This window comes from Eimeria tenella, genomic scaffold, assembly GCF_000499545.2.
Source record: "Eimeria tenella Houghton genomic scaffold, Eth_scaff69, whole genome shotgun sequence".
Classification (NCBI taxonomy): domain Eukaryota; phylum Apicomplexa; class Conoidasida; order Eucoccidiorida; family Eimeriidae; genus Eimeria; species Eimeria tenella.
In genome coordinates, this window is record NW_013543437.1 from 71650 (window position 1) to 90637 (window position 18988).

General features: G+C 55.3%; 3 protein-coding genes across 3 annotated transcripts in view; 1 reads left to right on the plus strand and 2 right to left on the minus strand.

The window, feature by feature from the left end:
- Window positions 1-5331, minus strand: part of ETH_00033235 (HECT type ubiquitin ligase, putative) — a gene marked incomplete at both ends in the record, with an annotated part of 28393 nt that extends 23062 nt beyond the window's left edge. The window contains 4 exons of the mRNA XM_013377948.1: window positions 1-1315; window positions 1831-2087; window positions 2268-4365; window positions 4465-5331. Of these exons, the coding sequence (XP_013233402.1) occupies window positions 1-1315; window positions 1831-2087; window positions 2268-4365; window positions 4465-5331 (4537 nt within the window). The remainder of the gene's footprint in view (window positions 1316-1830; window positions 2088-2267; window positions 4366-4464) is intronic.
- Window positions 5332-7722: 2391 nt separating this feature from the next.
- On the minus strand, window positions 7723-8805 carry ETH_00033240 (uncharacterized protein; the record flags this gene model as incomplete). The annotated part of the gene is made up of 1 exon (XM_013377949.1): window positions 7723-8805. The coding sequence occupies one exon, from the start codon at window positions 8803-8805 to the stop codon at window positions 7723-7725; it is 1083 nt and encodes a 360-aa protein (XP_013233403.1).
- Window positions 8806-9749: 944 nt separating this feature from the next.
- On the plus strand, window positions 9750-18704 carry ETH_00033245 (ATP-dependent helicase, putative; the record flags this gene model as incomplete). The annotated part of the gene is made up of 14 exons (XM_013377950.1): window positions 9750-9818; window positions 10093-10447; window positions 10677-11710; window positions 12017-12397; window positions 12743-12840; window positions 13217-13354; window positions 13601-13783; window positions 14091-15158; window positions 15364-15617; window positions 15730-15970; window positions 16538-17173; window positions 17419-17565; window positions 17796-18116; window positions 18581-18704. The coding sequence occupies 14 exons, from the start codon at window positions 9750-9752 to the stop codon at window positions 18702-18704; spliced, it is 5049 nt and encodes a 1682-aa protein (XP_013233404.1).
- Between the last annotated feature and the right edge of the window lie 284 nt (window positions 18705-18988).

Consider the following 18988-nt stretch of genomic DNA (forward strand, 5'->3'; position numbering starts at 1 on the left):
CGCTGCCGCGGCCTGGGTGCGTGAGGGTAAAGGCCTCTGCAGCTGCGGCACCCAGGCAGTTGTCCAGAGGGCCATTAGAAGGTCTAGCTTGAGAGGTTCGGGAGATCCGCCGGGGTAAAGACTCGAAGGAGCTGCCAGAGTTGAAATCCGAGGGGCCTCTGGAGGGCCCCAAGGAGCGCCCCCGTGCAGGGGCGCCCCGTAGGGGCCCCTCGAGGTGCCCCCGAAGGGGCCCCTCCGACAGATCGGCTGGCACAGCTGAGGAAGGGGTCTCGCGAGGGAGCAACGCGTGAGCTGCAGAGGGGGCAAAGGGGGCTTCTGGAGCTGAGGTGAGCATCTCACTTCCTGGCTGCTGCTGCCAGTCCAGCTGCTGCTGCTGCTGCTGCCGTTGCCGCTGCTGCGGCTGCTGCCTCTGCAGCCGCTGCCGGCTCTGCCGATTTCCGCCGCACTCCAAAGTCTCATCCTCCAGACTGCATGTGTCCTCGGCCCTTAGAGAGCTGCTGCTGGGGCCCCGGTGGCAGCTGTCGGGGCCCTTGTCTTGGGGCTGCAGCAAATGAAGAGTGCTGGGGGGCCCCTTGAGGCGGGGCAGCCTGCGCACGCAGGAGGGCCTCTCCTTCTTGTAGCCGCCGGCGAACAGCAGAGAGCTGAATGCAGCTTCTAGCTGCGCCTCGTGTGCAGCAGGGGGCGGAGCCCTCAGCAGGGCTGCTGTTGCTGCAGCAACACCAGCAGCACAAGCCGACACGAATTCTAGCAGCAGGTGGGGGCCCTCTTGCTGCTGCCGCTGAGAAAGCAACGGGGCACACGAAGACTTCTCAGGATCCTCCTGCTGGCTGCTGCTGCAGTTGCTGTTGCTGCTTCGGCTGCTGCTGTTGTGCGGCTCAAGTAACGACTCGTGGGGAGTAGTAGTTGCTGGTGCAGGTCTTGGCGCAGCCTCGGCATCCTTGGAAAAAGCGGTGTAGCTTCGTTTTCTGCTGCAGGGCTGTTCCTGCTCAGCAGCGGCAGCAGCAGCAGCTGCCGCTGCTGCTGGCGGCATCGCCCACTGCTGGCCTAAGCAGTAGACTCTGAAGCCCCACAGAGAGCCCTTTGGCCTCAAACTAGAAGCAGCAGCTGCACTGGGCTTATCGCAGACAGTGAAGAAGAGAGTCAGGGCCTGGGCCTCCACCACCAGGGCCTCGCGGGGCCAGGGGGCCCTCGCAGCAGCAGTGCTTTTGGCTGGGGGGCCCTCTGGCTCTTCTTTGTTGGAGCCACTGAAGGGCCCAGCTACCAAACAATCTGGGGGAGCCTCTGACGGCGCGCAGCTCCAAAGGCCCCGGTAAACCTGCAGAGGCACACAGAGACGCCAGCAGCAAAGACTGGCCGCAGCAGCAGCAGCAGGAGCAAAAGGGCAACCCGAAGACCCCAAGCACGGGGAAGGCGCAGAGGCAGCCACTGCAGTGGCCGCCGCCAGCCACTGCAGTGCTCAGTTGCAGCAGCCACTGCAGCAATAGAATCAGCAGCAACTGCAGCAGCAGCGAAAGCAACAAAAGGAGATGATGAAAAGACAATGGGAGGCAAAGGGGGCAGCAAGAGACGTAGAAGCTCAGAAAAATGCGAAAGCCATACGCTAAGGAAGCCAAATCCACCTAAAGGGGCAAAAACAGTAAAAGCCACTTTTAAAGACCCTCTAAAACACGTTCACGACTTCACCATGCAGTGCTACAGCCCAGGAGAGTGGAATCAGCAGCAGCAGCAGCGGCAGAAGCAGCAGCAACAGGAACAGAAGCAGCAGCAGCCGCAACAAATAATAGAAACACGCGTAAAGGGACAAGAGAGATGCCGTGCAGCTGAACGAACTGTGAGAACATCTTGAGAGCCTTCGGTCTCGGACTTCGGGTCAAAGAGGAGGACTATGTGCGACGCAGCAGGGAAGGAAACCTCGTGTGCGTAGAAGAAGTGCTGCTGCTGCTGCTGCTGCTGCGATAGCTTGACGCCCTTGCTGCTGGCCCACGCTGCTGCTGCCTCCTCAGCTCCTGCTGCGTGCAGCCGTGAGTACGGGTGGGGCGTCTCCACAACTCGCAGCGACGGGTGGATGGGGGGATAGGGGAAAAAGCCTGCAGGCGTAGCAGCAAAGGCAGCAAAAACAGCAGCAGCAGCTGCTCCTGCTGCAGCATTTTCGCATGCCAACGAGCGGCTTGTAAGGCCGAAGGATCTAAAGAAAGCAAAAATGACACCTTAAGGCTTTACCAGGCTTTGGGTGACGGCCGTGAGCTTCTGAGGGACCTGCTGCTTACCTGGCTGGCCACTTTGCTGCTCTTCCAGCGCCGCGTCCTGCTGCAGCTGCTGTTTCGCTTGCTGCAGTTGGAGCAGTTTGCTGCTGCTGCGACCGCTGCTGCTGAGTGCCTCTACTAGCTGCTGCAGCGGACGGTGTGCATGCACTGCAGCATCCGCAGCCAACAGCAGCGCGTAGAGTTCTGCTGCTGCATTCTGCTGCAGCTTGCCCATCCAAGGGCGGCCAGCAACAACAGCAAGTCCGTAGCAGAGCGGTATAGCAACATAGTCCAAAAGGGTCCCCTCTAAGTTAGGCACCCCACTGCAGCAAGAGTTCTGTTCTTGGTGCTGCTGCTTGTGATGGTGGTGGTGGTGGTGCTGCTGCTGCTGCGGCAGGTGCACTCGCTCGCCAGCTTCTCTGATAGCTTCCAGGCAGGGCTTCAGGGCAGCAGCAAGCGCCGCTACAAATCGCTGCAGCTGCTGCACCGGGAGGCTGTATTGGCTGCTGCACAGAGCTGCAGCGAACAGAAGTCTCATGGCGATCCGCTGCAGCAGCAAACAAGCGGTTCGTCCTGTCCCTTCGCTAACAAAACGGTGGTCGCGAGGGCTCCACGGTGCCAGCCCCGGCAGAGCAGGACCAGCAGCTGCTGCTGCTGGTGGTGCTCCATCTTTTGCTGCTGCTAGTAAGCCACGAACTGTGGGGCTGGGCAGGCCAGTTTTGCGCTTCTTCGCTGTGACAGCTGCAGCAGCAGGAGCTGTCGCTTTGTTGCGTCGATCTTGGCGCGGACTCGAAGGCCTGCTGTTGTCATCTGTACAAGCACTTGCAGCAGCAGCAGCAGCCGCGGCTGCCGGCGCTACAGCAAGAGACACCAGAGGCGGTGATCCAGCTTTACTTGCGTGTCGGCTCTCCTGAGAGGAATAAGTGTGACTGTTTGCTGCAGCTTCTGATGAAGACGGCATAACTGTGGCGGCAGCTTGGGCAGCAGCAACTCCGCCGTCTGCTGCTGCTTCAACAACACCGGCTGCATGCTGAGACGTCGATGCGCTTCTTTCTCTTTTACGGGTCAAGCCACTCTCCGTGGTAGCGGAAGATGGGCAGCCATCGTTTGGAGCTTTGTTGCTGCTGTTCCTGGTGCTGCTGCTGCTGCTGCTGCACGCACTTTCCCCTTGTGAATTAACAGGCCGTTCGTTTCCTTCCTGTGCCTCGTAGGACGCATCCGCAGCAGCTGTAGCAGCGGAAGCAGCAGCAGCAGAAACAGCCTTTCTTGCAGTGGGTGACCTCAGGCAGACCCGGTGCTGCAGCAAGTGCTGCTGCCCCACGTGCAGCAGAAGGCGAAGCATCGAGCGGGAGCACCTAAACCCGTTCTGCTGGTCTCCCGTCATTTCAAGTGGATTCCCTTCGCGAGCTGCCCCTGCTGTTCTACTGCAAGTGTCACCAGCCGCAACGGCAGCAGCAGCAGCTGCTGCTGCTGGAGGCGCGTTGCTGCGTGTACTCGAGGCCCCTGGAGCTGCTGCTTCTGCTGCAGATACTTCAGTACCCAGCGTCTGCCTGATGGGCCTAGAGAAGGCCGCAGCAGAATTCAAGGGGTCTTGTGATTGGGGGCTGCCAAGATTTAGCTGCTGCCCCTGGGCATTCCCATTTGTAAGAAGTCTCGGGGCTGCCTGTCTCTCACTTTGGGCTTCGCCTTGCAGTTGCTGGCTGCTGCTTGGCTGCTGCTGTTGACTCTGGGGCGGCGCTGCGCTGGCGCCACCGCTGCTGCTGCTGCTGCTGCTGCTGCAGGGCAGCACCTGCTGGCCAGGGGCTGCTGGCGTCGACTCTGAGGTCGACTTTAGGGGCCCCTCAAAAGACTTGGGGGCCCTAAATGGCAAATGTAGGTCGGGCAGTTCGTCTAGCCGCTGCAGGAGCTGCTTCAAAAACGACTTGCTGCCTCCATTAGCAGTAAATATCTCTACCAAGATCTGCTCGCGTCTTGCACGCCTCAAGGCCTCATTTCTGCTTCTGTTGTCCTTGCTGCTGCTGCTGCTGCTGCTGCTGCTGCCGCTGCTGCTGGTGGCCGCGGTATCTGGAGAAAGTAGTGGCGGCGGCTCCTCAGGCGCTTCCCAGAAGAAACGTTTTTCCCTCTGAAAGGAAACTCACACAGAAAAGCAGTAGCAGCCACAACTAATGAAACTGACTAGGGCTAGCCCCTCAGAGCTGAGGGTCTCGAACAGGCAGCTCACCAGGCCCTGGCGGACAGCAGCTTCTATGGCTTCCCCAAAGACGCAGCACTTCAGAGCTACGGGGCCCTCCAGCAAGAGAGGATGCCTCTGCAGCTCGTCGTCGCAAATCCACCGGAGCTTCTTCGTAGTCCATTTCAGGGCTCGCCGCTGACTCTCGCTGCTGCTCCTGCTGCTGTTGCTGTTGCTGCTGCTGTTAGTGGCAGCGTGCGGCTGTTGCGGGTGGTGCTCCCCGTCCTCTGCCTTGCCTGGACTATCGGGAGATGCTCCGTCTGCAGAAGCTGCCTCTGCTGTTGCAGCTGCTGCTGCACCAGATGCTGCAGCGGCTGCTGCCTCCTCTGGGTCGAGGAGGCCTCCCAGCCCCAGCAGCAGATCGTCCACATGTCTGTAAATGTGAGTCCGTCTCTGAAGATACTTTTCTACGCGCTTTGTCGTGAGGTCTGACTGCTGCGCTGCATATTTGGCAGCAAAAGAGGCGATAGGCGCGGACCAGCAGCAGCAGCGCGACACTTCTAGAGCAGCAAACAGCTCCTCATCGTAGTGCTTCAGCTTCTCCAGCTCAGCCGGAGTGTACAGCGACACAGCTGCTGCAGCCGCTGCAGCAGCAGTAGCCCTCTGCTGCGGCGGCTCCTCATCGGGGGCGCCTAGGGGAGGCCTTGCAGCGGCGGCTGACGAGTCCCCCAGCGCCTGCTGTAAGGTCACCTGGCCTCCTAAGTTGGAAGCTACTTGTGTAGAGGCTTCTTGCAGCCCCCATGTGCCGTAGGAGTGCCTCTGAGGCTCTCGAGTCCCCCCTGCGGACTGTTGCGGGCCAGCCGTGCGCCCCTGGAGCCCCCCTGTGGAGGGTGCCGCTGCAGACGAGGGTACCTCCATTTCGCCCGTCAGGACATGTCTTCTTCGCTTGCTGGGCTTTGTTAGTTAGCCAAAGGCAGTGGGCATTGCGGTGTGTGCAAGAAGGGCGGCGACGGCGGCTCCTAGCCAGCTGCCTTGCAGCGCCCAAGGCCAACGCACGAAGCGACTGGGCGCCCCAAAAATGCAGCCACGAGGACCCCTAGACGTCGCCCCGGGGGCAAAAAATAATGCATTCGCATTAGCGAAGGTTTGATTTGCGGGGAGGCCCCCTTGAGGTTCGGCTGTGAAGCAGACAGGCAAACAAAGCCCAGCGACAGGACCACGCGGCAGTCTAGTGGCGTCCTGGGGAAATCTCAAGCGCTCATTGCTAAAGATTTGGTCCCTTGGGAGCTAAACGGTCATGTTTTGTCTTGATTTGCTTTCAATGCAAGAAAGGAGCATAAGGAACACGAGAGGCGAACGAAAAGGGCTCTGGCCCCTCCCGCCCAGACACCACCAGTGGACACCGCCGACTGTCGAGGAGGTCGCAGACTCTATGGTGGTAAACGTATACGTTAAGTTCATAAGAGTTAATTTTTCAATTTAATGGTGCCGTGGAAACTCAAAGAGGCCACCAATGCCCCCGAGACTTCTGCTTTGCAGCCGCGGCAGCTGCAGGTTCGCCACTCACCAGACAGCCATCACGAGCAGCACGGAGCGGGGGAGGTCACTTTCCCCTTGAACTGAGTGTTGAAGGCGAAAAAGGGGCGTAAATATAATAAACACCATTTACTTCAACTTAAAACCTTCCGACCTGGAAATATGGTGGACTAAATGCCAGGTAGAGCAAAAGAGCAGACAGGAGCACTCACGGCGAAACGCCATACGCAGCAGACTTGCCCGCTTCCCATTGCACACTGCAGATGCGCAGACACTTTTGTCCTTTTAACGGTATTTATTAAAAATAAGACGAGTTTCATGCAGTCTTTGGCTAGAGAAGAGTCACTTTCCTGGTATTTCAGTGGCTAGGAAGGCGCCCAAATAATGAATCAAGAACCGGCAGCTCCGCCATTTTGGATCCTCTGCCTTAGCCTGGCGGTTAAAGAAATATCAGCTCGCTGAGGTCCCATTTTCCTATCCGCACCAAATCAGATCTGTGTACAGGGAGCCCATGCGTCTGTTTACCGCAGCCCGTAGGCTCACACAGTTCTTTAGTTTATTCCGTCAATTTTCATCGGGCCAGCCGATCCCCTGCATATTGTCCACTGGAGAATGATGGCAAAGGCGTTCCAGAGAGGCAATGAATACTGCTGAATATAAATATTCCCTGGATATGCAGTTTACCCAATGTGAATCCTTGCAGAATGTGAGCAGCAGCTAGCTACAGTTCTCCACAGCTACTGGCAGATACTTCTCCTCTGGCGTAGTACAGCCTTTCTGAACTACGGCTACAAGCTATTGCAGAGCAGCACTGGCTAGCTCCTCAACCACTTTATGCCCACTTCCAACCATCTTCAGCCAAGGAGCCCACGGTGTCCTGCTGCAAACTTTAAATGCGCAACACAGCGCGCAGTTGCTCCTGTGGACTTGTCTGCAACTTGTACCGCTTTCTGAGCTTCTCCAGCCAGCTAGCTCTGCAGGGGTTTCCTGTATGTGCCTCTCCTGGCTTCGTTCTGCTGTTCTCATTCCCCCTGTTGTGCCTTGCAGTGTATTCTGTTTCTCCGTCTGCGTGCATTTGCGGGCCGCAGTTGAATCGGCCAAACAGTAAGCATAAGAAAGAAAGCAGTTCGTGGCTTTTAACCATTTGCATTCAATCTCCACGCGAAGGGGGAGAGCCAGAAAAAGTCCTAGCGTGGTTGGCTCTAGCCCTTATACGCCATTCCCTAGGGTCTCAGTGATCCCTGTACTGCTAAGGCTACAAGACTAGCAGCCATATATGTATGGTCTTATAAAGAGTCACGGATAAGCAATATAGGCCTTTCCGTATAAGGGGCCCCCGAGATGCGCAAGGGGAACCCCCCGGGATCTCGCCTGCGAGCCATCTCAGCAGTAGCCACAAGACAGCGGGGTGTGCAGCTTCTGCTGCTGCTGTTGCTGCTTACGTTTGTGCCGCTGCTGCTGCAGAGAGCTGCGGAGAACTGCAGCGACTGCTGCTCCCAAGCACGCGGCCACTAGGCTGCTAGGCACCTCGTCGACATTAGTCGAAGTAAAAGACCTAGTAACAAATTGTTTGCTGCAGTTGGTACTGCTGCTGCTGCTGCTGCTGTTTATCGGCGTGCTGCTGCGCTTCAAACGGCTGCCTTTCCTGCAGGAGGCAAATAGGACTAGAGCTGTCTCACCAGCCCTGCTGCTGCAGCAGATGCTTCTGCTTCTGAGGCCCTGCTGCGCTGCGCCTCGGCGGGAGCAGCAGAAGCGGAAGCAGCAGCTGGCGGCCTAGACCGTCTTCTTGCGTCTCTGTCGGCCTGCAGATCCTCTGTAGTAAACCAGAAAAAAGATTTGGCCGATCCAGTAGAAGCTAATGAAGCAAACCGTGAGCGCCATCGCCTTCACAAGCAGCGGCGTGCGCGCAGACACACAAGTTGCTGCAGTCACAGCGGGGGCCACAAGTGCGCGGGCTGTAATGAAGGTGAACACAAACAGCAGCTCTGCTGCTCTATTCAGCAGGACAAACGAGAGGCCCCAGATGCCTGGCGGCACCTGCACACAGGCTGTGGGGCCCCCCGGGGGGCCCCTCGAGGCGGCCTCAGGGGGGCCCATGGGCGCCGCGGCCGAAGAACCTGCCGCGGGAGTGGCTGCAGGAGTCTGCCCCTCCGGGCTATCTTCAGTTTCCTCCCCGCTGGGGGCCCCCTTCGATGCTGGGGACTCCCCCGCAGACTCGAAGTCCTTCTGGGGGGCTCTCTGCTTGGCCTCTGCTGCCAGCGTGCAGTAGTGCCTTGCGAAGTAACGCAGGTGGAGGAGAGGCGTGCTGCACTCCCCCACTGTGAGACCTGCAACTATATCAGCTGAGGCCACGCTGCGGGAGAAGCTGGTGATGAAAGCAGCAACAGCACCCAGGTGGTGCAAAGTAGTGGCTACGTCGCGTTCTATGAAGACGTACACTAAGTCGTACACGAAAAAGGACAAGGAATACAGCAGCAGCGGTCGCTGCAGCGCAGAAATGGAGCTCCCGAAGTACGGCAGGGCTCCCGGGACTGCTGGGGCCCCCAGGGCCCCCAGGGCCCGGCCAAACGCCCCCTCTCTATATAGAACAGCGAAGCCCCAGAGGAAGGCGACCGCGCTGTGCAGAATGCAGCAGAGCCTGTTGGCGCCGTGGCGCGGCCAAACCCCTTGCTGCAGCAGCGGGAAATGCCGCTGCAGCGCCGGCCGGCGCACCAGCTGCAGCAGCATCCAGATGCCCAAGTGCGCCAAACAAAAGAAAGGCAGCACAAGCAGGCAGTCCCAACTGAACGCCTCAAGACGGGGGAGGTCACCTGTGGCGAGACTGCCCAGTAACGCGGCAAAAACCGGAGAACTCATGGCCGCTAGACAATCAAATGGATCTCAAGGGAGAAATGAGTTGAAAAAATAGGTCGTTTTGTGCTGTCTGCATTGAAAACCGCGGAGATCGCAGGAAAGTTACAGAGAACGCAGACAGCCACCAAGAAGAGGACACGAGAGGTAGAGAGAGCCCCACGGAAATCTTTAGCGAGAAGATTATACAATAGGTGGGGAAAACTGTGAAGGAAAATTGTTTTGCAGCAAAAGCAGCGAAGTGCAGAGCCACCCAGGATTGCAACACTGGAGGAACCAGCAAAGCAGCAGCAGCAGCAACAGCAGGAGCGGCAAGAACGCCAACACCAGCTGCAGCACTGCCAGAGGGCAAATTTTCTAGACACCTCAGACACCTGCCTTCGACCTTCCGGTCAGATCTCCTCAACCTGAACTCTATGAATTGACCTGCGATGGCACTGTTGGTGCTTTCGCTGCAGCAGCTGCAGCATTTTCGGAGCCCCACACAGCGGAGGCCCCTGAGGGGCCCCCCGGGCTACAGGGCCTTGGGCCTCCAAGCACCATTTGTGTTGCATTTTAAACACTGAAAGTTAGACCTTATAATGGGCAGCAGCACGGAAGGCTTGGGCACAAGGTATGTCGATGGCTGTTAAAAGGGAAAGAAGCAGGAAAACTGCTCCTTTCTCTACTGCGCCCACTTGCCTTGGCTTTTTGCCCCGCTTTGCCTCTTGTTTGTGCGTTTTAGATTTTTTCACATCTTTTCAATGACAGTAATTTACCTGAAAAGTTTTCCAAGGCGCCTCTAGCAGTGAATAGTGGGAGAACTCTCTTTCGAGCCTAATCCCATGGCCCTATGCCCCAGCAGAATACACCTGGAAAATAGTCAGGCACCGAATCCTGCCACTAGTTAATTACCCTTTTAGAAAGAAGAACAAAAAGTAGATGGAGAAGGCGGTCAATGGACTACTAAAATGGAGGTGAAGTCGAAGGCCCCCGCACAGCTGCTCGACGTGTCTTTGTTGCGAGATGATGGCCCTCAGGTAAGCATGAGCTGCAGCTGCTGCTGCAGCCTGTGCTGTGGCTGTTGCCGCTGTCGCATCATTTGCAGCTGCTGCTGCTCTCTGCTGTGCCTTATGTTTGCTGCTTCGAGTTGCTGCTGTTCTTGTGCTTGCTGCCACTGGGTGACTTCGCAGTCCGCAGCTGTTGCTGTTGGCAGCAGAGAACCTTCCCGTGGTGCTGTTTGCGTTGTTGTTGCCGCTCATGCGGCCGCTGCTCTTGCTGCTGCTGGTTTTGCTGCTGCTGCTGCCCCATTAGGATGCAGGGGAAGGCAGCAACCAGATGCTGCTGATGCCCCGAAAGCGCAAGGAAAAGAAATCTGGAAGTCTCGGGAATCAAAATGAGGAGGCGCAGAAAGACACAAAGAAAGGCAGCAACAGGAAGCAGAGGAAGCTGAAGCAGCTGCTGGTGCGTCTGCTGCACTTTGAAGGGCAGCATGGCCGAGTGACGCGCCAGCCTTTGTGGTTTGCTATTGCTGCTGCTCGCGTGCTGCTGCGACCTGCTGTTGATGCTGCTGCAACGGTGCTGCTGCTGCTGCTGCAGAAAAAACATAAGGAAAGGGATGTCAGGGCTGCGCTGCACGAGGAGCTACAGAAGTATGATATGAGAACAGGTCAGTCACGCATGAAATGAAACTGCAGCAGCAGTAACAAAGTAGTGCTGCTGCTGGCAAGAGTGTCTCTGGAGAAGAGCAGCAACTTCCGATTCTGCTTCTAGAAGAATTATATGTTTGAAGTTGGGCATTTGCACTGTATTGTAAACTACTCCTTCAGGAGGTTGAAAACGCAATTATATTAGGAACTCCTACTTGTTTTGCTCCTGTCCGCTGTTTGCTGCTGCAGTGCTGGAGCAGCAGGAGGGCGGCGTTGCAGCAGGAACTGATGCTGCAGCAAAGGCAGCAGGCGCAGCGGGCGATATTGCTGCAGCGGAGGCCACAGCAGCAGCTGCTGACAGTGAAAAGACGCAGCTAGCCAAGACAATGCTGCTGCTAGGTCGAGGCTCGCTGCTGACAGGAGTCAAGGGTCGCCGGCTGCAGAAGAAGGCCCGCAAGGCGCTGATGCTGCAGCAAGAGGTGCAGCGGAGGCAGCAGCAGCTGCAGCAGCAGCGCCAGCTTACACAGCAGCAGCAGAAGCAGCAAAAGGAGGCGCCGAAACAAAGTTCTGACGGCACGGGAGAAACGAAGATCAAGCAAGAAGATAGAGAAAAGCGGCAAGAGAAGCAGCAGCACAAAGAAGTTTCTTCTGCTCACAGTGAGGCCAAAGAACGAGGGGGCGAGAGTTCCCAAGGGCCGGTTGAGCAGCAGCAGCAACAGGAGAAGAAGCAGCAACAGCAGCAGCAAAAGACTGGCATTGGGGCTGAGCAGCTGGTAGATGGCGGTTTGAGCAATGAGCTAGAAAACGACACGGCGTCCACTACCGCCAGCAGCAGCAGCAGCAGCAGCAGCGGCCAGAGCGCTGAGCGTATGGCGGCCTCTCTCCAAACCAAGCGCGCAGCTGCAGCGAAAGCTGCAGCAGGTGCTGCTTGCCGGGGTAATCGTAATCGTCTTCCGAGAATTTCCTATTCTCCGGAGGCAGCAGCAGCCTGTCTTCGCCGCTCCCCTGAATTTGAACAGTCAAGAGCTGCGTTGCCTGCTGCTGAGGCTGAGGGGCGCGTGCTGTCTTTCCTGCTGCAGCAGGAACACCCCTTGATGCAGGAGGCTGAGGAGTGCAGCAGCAGCTCCGACGAGGAGGCTCGCGCAGCGCAAACGGGGTCCCCCGCAGCAGCTGGTGGGGCTTCTAGAAAAAGAAAAAGAAAAAAGATGTTGGACCTCGCTGGCAGGCGCCACGCAGACATTCTCTGCATCTCGGGCGCAACGGGCTCGGGCAAAAGCACACAAGTGAGCCCCCCAAAGCACAGGCTTTTCCTGGGCTCCCGTGGTGGCCCCAAAAGGGGCCCCTGTGTGGGTTTAAGGAGCTTAGTAGACTATTTTCGTTCTTGTGATTATGGAGTGCCCTAAATACGCCTTCCTGCAGGTCAGCTGTGGGCGTCCACGCAGCTACTTTGTGGCTCTCAGGGGAGCACACGCGTTAAGGCCGGATGCTAGAGCCTGTATACTATTTTTGCTTCATTTGAGCAGCTTTCGTCTATTCAATTCTCATCATGCTCGTTTGCGTGCCTGTTGCTTGTCTCGTCGTTTGTTCAGATCCCTCAATTCGTATTTGAGTCGGGAATTTGCTACCCTCAAATGCACTTTTCAAAGAAGTGCGAAGCGGCTCTCCAGCTGCTGGAGGAACAGGCGAGCGCGGCAGATTCTGCTGTCGCTCCTGCTTCGGCTGCCAATGCAGCTGCTGCTGTTGTTGCTGGCAGCGAGAATGAAGGTGTTGCAGAGGACGCACCAGTGTCAGCTGCAACGGCAGCAGCGGCTGCCAAGCCTGGGTCGCTCTCAGTAGAGGCGACAAAGGAGGGCATTGTTGTAAAAAGACAAATGTCCATCTGCATCACGCAGCCACGCAGGGTTGCTGCTGTGTCCTTGGCCCGAAGAGTTGCTGAGGAGATGGGCTCTCCCGAGCTCGTAGGCTATCAGGTGCGTCCTGAGGCAGTATCTTGGTCAGTGTTCATTTTTATATGCCTGCTTTTACGTATTTGAGCCTCGACGAGGTTGTCTTTGCGTTTCATAATCTTCAATGTGCAAGTTATCTCGCCATGCGTTTCTGCCCCCTTGCAAGCCCCTTCAGTGTCTGTCCCTACATTTGCATGCTTAACCCAGAGCCTTATTTCAAAACTGGTGATTGATCGTGAGTTTATTGTACGACTTCTTCCCCTGAAATGTCGGCAAAGGAATCTATGTATGGAGCTCCCCGAAGTAGCGCATGACATTCTTTTTTGTGTTTATTTACCTTATTTTCTGCAAGTTCTGTTGCTTCTTCAGGTGCGCCATGACAGACACAATGTTGGCCCCCACTGCCGTCTCAAGTTTGCAACTGACGGGATTCTCTTGAGAGAAATACAGGATGACTTCCTCCTGAGGTAAAGTGAAGTGCGGCAGATTCTGCTGGAATGCCCCGCAGTGGCATCTTGTCCACTCCTGTTAATAATAATCTGCGGGGTTGTGCATAACCTGCGGCTCCTAAAAGTGCCCCTGCGCCAAAGGCGCCTCTTCTAGCTTCTCCGTTCCTTACATTCTTGAGGGCAGGGTTTCTGGCGGGCAATCAGCTTAGTGAGGAGGCCCTGGTGGTTTTCAGAGAGAGGGGGGCTTCCTTTGAGCATGCCGTTGGTCCTGATGGCGCGGCTGCTAGCTGGCGTATGCAGTTCTTGTCTCTTAAGCCTCAAACTACCTAGGCACTGGTAGTCTTGTGTGGTTTTTGTAGTTTTATTGCTGCTGATGCTGCTTTTGGGTTTACAGGAAGTACTGTTGCATCATCGTGGACGAAGCCCACGAGAGGAGCATCAATGTGGACTTGTTACTAGGGCTTGTCTCCCGAGTTGTTGTGATGAGAAGGGAAAGGTTTGAAAGAGGCAAAGACACCTTGCCGCCACTCAAGTCAGCTCGCGCACAAACACCTTAAAAATAAAAACCGTGCGGCAAAAAGACTGCATTTGATCGTTTGAGTCTTTGCTACCTCTACTCCTTCATATCCCGAGAGCACATCCGTTTGTCCGCATTGTTGCTCGTTTCCAAGCCGTTTCTACTCCCGTGATTAGCTTTTCTTTTATTCTTTACAAGTCCATGGATTCGGATTGCTGGTGGAGTCTCCCTGCTTCCGAGGTTCTTCCTGTTGGGTTGCAGGGTGCTGGTGATGTCTGCTACTTTGAAAGCTACGGATTTCACTGAAAATTCCCATTTGTTTACACCGCCTCCGGCACTTTTGCACCTCGAGAGCCGAACGTTCGAGGTCCGCGTGCACTTCAGCAAAAAGACACCTGACCACTACGTCGACGCTGCAGTTAAAAAGGCTCTGCAAATACACACGTAAGCCCAGTTCTTCTTTCCTGCGAAAGAATTGCGATCGAAATCTGCAGCTGCCCCAGGGATTCACCTGAAGTTTGCTTTCTGCTTTTTGTGGGAGCTGCTCGCGTTGCTTCATGCGTTCGCCAGTTACCTGTTAAACTAATGCCTTCCCTGAATATGGTTCATAGAACATTCTGGCCGGCATTTTGGGCGCATGTACGCTAATACATTGCGCTTTCCTTGGTGTCCGAAAAGGCCGGAGCAGAAACGCGGTATTCCATCTCGACTGAGGGATTCGGTCTTTTCAAGTTGTGTGGAGTGTGTGCAGCCGGCTCCCTGCAGGCTCTGTTCTTGTTTTCTTGACGGGGAGAGCGGAAGTCCTGGAGGCGGTGCGTCAGCTGCAAGAATGGCAGAAACGGAGATATAAGCGTTTTCAGGCCTCTGCTGCTTTTACTGCGGCTGCTGCTACTGAAGGTGACGGTGAAGATGATAGTGGTGTGGTAGCGCCTGAGTCGGACTTCCTGTTGTCAGACCAAAGCGAAGACGAACCATTGCCTCTCGAGGAAGAGAAATCACCAGATTATGACAGCGAAGTGTCTGTGCACTCCGATGACAGCTTCAGCTCTCGGAGCAGCCAAAGACGCCGCCCAAAACTGAAGCTGCCAAACCATCTTCTGCAGCTTTCTCTTGCTAGCGATGCAGAAGAAAGTGATGGGCCCCACAGCGAAATCAAGGAGGCCGAAGAGGAGGTCTTGAGAGCAGTTTTATCTACCCCGCACCTTTCTTCATCTGCAAATGAGACACAGGTGGCCCCCTGTGAGACAATGAGCCCTCATGGGGATAGTTCATCAAAGTCTCACGGGGCTTCGAACGTTCTACAGGCAACTAGGACTGAGGGCACGGTGTCCAAAGAGGGTAAAGGAAAACGTAGGAAAGTCAGCGAGCCTTCTAAATATCCAGAAGAGGCAATAAACGTCTCTCTGGCGGTGCCAGAGACTCCCGCGAAGTCACCACGGCCCCCTCAGGGGGCAGCTGAGGCTGGAATTGAAACATTTGACTCGCCGGACACTTCAAAGCGTCGAGTTCGCAAAACTCTCTCTGCCGGAGGCTGGCTGGGCGCAGGTGTGCAGGTGCGGAAGAAACCTGCAGATAACGAGAAAAGCCAGGATGGAAGCACCTCTGGCGCTCTTCCAGGAAAAGAAGAAAGTGTTCAGGAACCTCCAACTAGCTCGCAAGAAGAGACAGTTATCGTGCCTAGGCTCACTGCCATTCCACTCTACGCCACCTTGCCTGGGGAGCTGCAGCGCCTTGCGTTCGAGCCCCCATCACCGGACGAACGGCGCATCATCGTCGCTACAAATGTGGCAGAGACGTCTTTAACTTTGCCAAACGTGCGGTGAGCTCTTTTAGGGACTGAGTATTTAGGACGACCTGAATCAAAACCGAATGCGTTAGGCGATTTTGCGTATTGTTTTTTAATTAATCGTTAGCTCCTGCTGGAGTCTATGCGCCAGATGTGCCTTTACAGCGGAAACAAACTTCACGCAAATTTGAACTCTGCCTCCACACGCTGCTGTGGAATGTATTTGCATTGTGTGCAGCTACGTTGTTGACTCGGGGAGAGAGAAAAGAAGAGTGTTCGCCACAGGGTCAGAGTGTTTTTCGTACTTCACCGTTACCCTGACCTCTCAGGCCGCAGCGCAGCAACGGGCGGGTCGGGCTGGCCGTGTAGGCGCTGGCGTGTGTTATAGGCTGTATTCATCGGCCGTATACGAGCACGAAATGGAGCGTTATCCACCTCCGCAAATCCACACGGTGCCCCTTGATCACCTCCTGTTGTTCATGGCCGCACTGGGTAGGTCCTCCATTGCGTCCTCTATCTTTTCAAGTTTTCAGCTATTCTCCTGGGACTGTTGCTGTTCATTAACAGCTCATCATGTTAAGGGTTTGTGGTGTGACTTGTTCAGGCATTCCACGGCCCTCAGCTTTCCCGTTTCCTTCTCCACCCGCAGCGGCTGCTCTTGAGAGTGCGCGACGCCGCCTGGTAGCCCTCGGCGCACTGCAGCCTAAGGGATCTGAACAGAAGCAGAAGCATCACCAAAAGAGCATGCGCGAGCCTGAAGTCTGCTGCACGGCTCTCGGCCGCCGCATGAGTGAACTGCCGATACCACCACGCTTTGCCAAGATCCTTCTTTTGGCTTGCTCTCGGTAACTTGTCCACGTCCTTTTCTTTTTCATTCCCTTTTTCTTGCACCTTTCCCTTTATCGTGGGTCGTCCTTGTATTCGAAGGCTTAATCTTTGGTTGCCTACAGATTCCGTGAAACGACGTTTCGAAAACCATGTTTTGTTGCATAGCAACATAAGATTTAGGAGTACGTGCATTCCTTCTTGTGCCTATGCGTTTTTGTTTGTGTGCATTTGTGAGTGCTTACGCATGTTTGTAAGAATGTAAATTTGCAGGTGCACACATATCCACAATATATACACGTACATACTTAGACGTGTGTGTGTATTATGTGTATGTGCATCTCTGCATTCCCGTTCGGTTTCGAGTGTGTACACTTCCATGACGCGACTGTGTGCATGCTTATCCTAAAGGACTTGTCTAGATGCTCATGTGCGTTTTTGCGTCCGTTCTCACAAGGGCGTGCTCAACATGCCGCTCTGGTTCTAGACGAATGCTCACCTGTATGTTAGCCATTGTATCATGTTCATACATTTGCACTTGATCTTTTGCAAACACGAATGGACTGTTCGTGTGAGTTGTCTTGCAGTCACAAGGAACACGGGCCGGAGTTTGTGGCTGTAGCTTGCTACCTCGTTGCGGCTCTCTCTGTGGGCGAGCTGCTGCCCTCTTTACCGCCACAAAGCCGCATTGGAGACATTGGAGAGGGAGACGCAGCAGGGAACCGCATGCGCCCTCCTCGGAGGCCTTGGGAGGAACAAGACAGCGACATAGACGCCTATGTCTGGTTGTGTGGAGCTTATAGCCATGCGAGAAGTCCCGTTGGCTTTTGCAAGTCATACGGTCTGGACCCGTCGAGGTTTGCAGAGGTCGGGGCACTAGCAGCTCAGCTGGCCCAGCTAATGCGTGTTCTGCTGCAGCGGGCACGTCAAGGCCAGGAATCACTGGAAGCTGCAGAACCACAGCAGGAGGCCCCCGCGGACGATCTTCAAGCCTTGAAAGCGCCTTTGCGACTGGCAGTACCCACAGCTGAAGCTAAAAGATGCCTACAACAGTGCGTTGTTCAAGGTCTAATCGACCATGTGGCAGTTTGGCAAGATCCTCCTCGTCTGCCCCCGGACGCAACCCCAGAGCAACGTGCAGCAAATCGCGGGGGCTACCGGTGTGCGGAACTGAAGGGGCAACTAGCGCTGGTTCACTCTGCATCCAACATCCTGCACGTCTCGTGAGTCAATTTTACATGCATCATTTTTTCCTTTTTCCGTTCGCGTTGAACTCCTTTAGAGTCACGCTAAAGGTGGGGCAACAGGGGGAGACAAGTGCTTCTGATAAACGTTTGAGGAGGCGCGTACGATCTTGTGTGTCTGACAAGCCACGCTGCATGGTTGCAGCATGGCGCAGATTGGAGTTAGCTGTACGAAAGGTTCGGGCTGTAGGGTTTGGTGTTTCCTGCGTCTGGCTTTGCCTCAGCCCGCGTCCTAAGCTCTTAGTGTACAACCAGCTAATTCACGAAGGTCGTGCAATGCTGCAAATATGCCACCCACTCCAGGATACGGAACTAAGCACAAGCGACAGCCCCTTGATACACCATACCTTTCTGCAGCTGCCGGCTCCAGCGTAAGTTCCCCTAGAGTGCGTAGATTGTCCTAGAGTGCGTAGATTGTGTCACAAGAGTAGACTCAAAAATCTGAGCCAGTGCTTTGTTTTCTGTAAGATTGTAACAGTTATGGAGATATTTGGGCGACCTGGAGTGAACGACGGCTCCTGTTGAAACAGAGGAAACCGTCAGCATATTCAATTCTAATTAGTTTGTTGACATTTTTTGAGGCGTGCATTGGATTTCTCAGATATGATTCACGGCGTGACGCAGTTATGGGATGGTCTAGGCCGGTCTACAGCCCCCTACAGCTGCCGTTACAGGCAGTGGAACGGCCTCTGCTTCGCACGAAGAGTGGTCAAAATGTTGCCATTTCTCCCCAGGAGCAGCAACAGCAACTCTACGAGTGCTTCGCTTCAGCGCTTATTGCGGGCAGGGTCATGCCACGGCTCAAGAGGTTCGCCTCAGCCTTGTGTGTTACCCCAGAGGGAATGCTTGCGGGTAGTCGTTCGGGCACTTTCGCCGTGCGAGCGTTTGTAACGGAGCTGGCAAAGAAAGATATTGCCTCAAGGTGAGTGTGCCATTATGAATGGTCATGCATCTAGCCCCACGTTTGCCCTCATCGCCCAGGCTTCATAAGTGAATAAAAGGTCTTCATGCAGCAGGTTCCTGTAGCACTGCATGTGCATTTCGGTCGTTCTGCCCGCCCGCCCGCGTTCTTTGCTGTCCAAGTCCCGTTCGGTGTTAATGGGGCAAATAAACTTCTGCAGTAGCCCGCACCTCCACCTGCGGCTTGCGCACTAAGGCTTTAGCTAGCTGGTTAAGCCATTAAGCTGGCAAATTACGCACGGTCGCTGGTGAACACTTCCTGTTGCGAGGCTTGGCTCAGTCCTCACGCACGTTGGGCAGGCTGGTCGCCTGACACCAAACAGTTTACGGCGGCCGCAGTGTAGAGTGCAGGTTTGAGACCCGAAGGCCAAATGCCTTGTCTTTGTTTCAATGCGTACGGGCCTCTGCTTGTTTGGAGTGCTGCAGGGCTGAGCTGGTGAAATTGTGGAAGGCAGAACCAAAATATCTACTTGGAGAATATATCGCACTGTTGCGTTCCTACAACTATGAAACGCTACAGGACGTGCGAGATATGTGGCCCCCAATCTGACTGATATATGCTGTTGCCCATTCCAAGTTCCGTACTTAGAAACAAATAGATAATATCCAATGTCCCTAATGTTGTTTCTTTCATTGGCGATGACCAACAGAGTAAACCCAACTATTCATGGTTTCTCAATTTGCATTTTGAAGCCCACGGTCTGCAGCAACAGCAGCTGGGGCCTCCCTAAGCAGTCGTCCCACGTCCAGCGCGCTGCTTTGCTAGATTTCCTTAATAGCTGCACGCTTTGTACGATTTCAAACACGTGTCGTCAGTGTACTTTCAGAAGCACT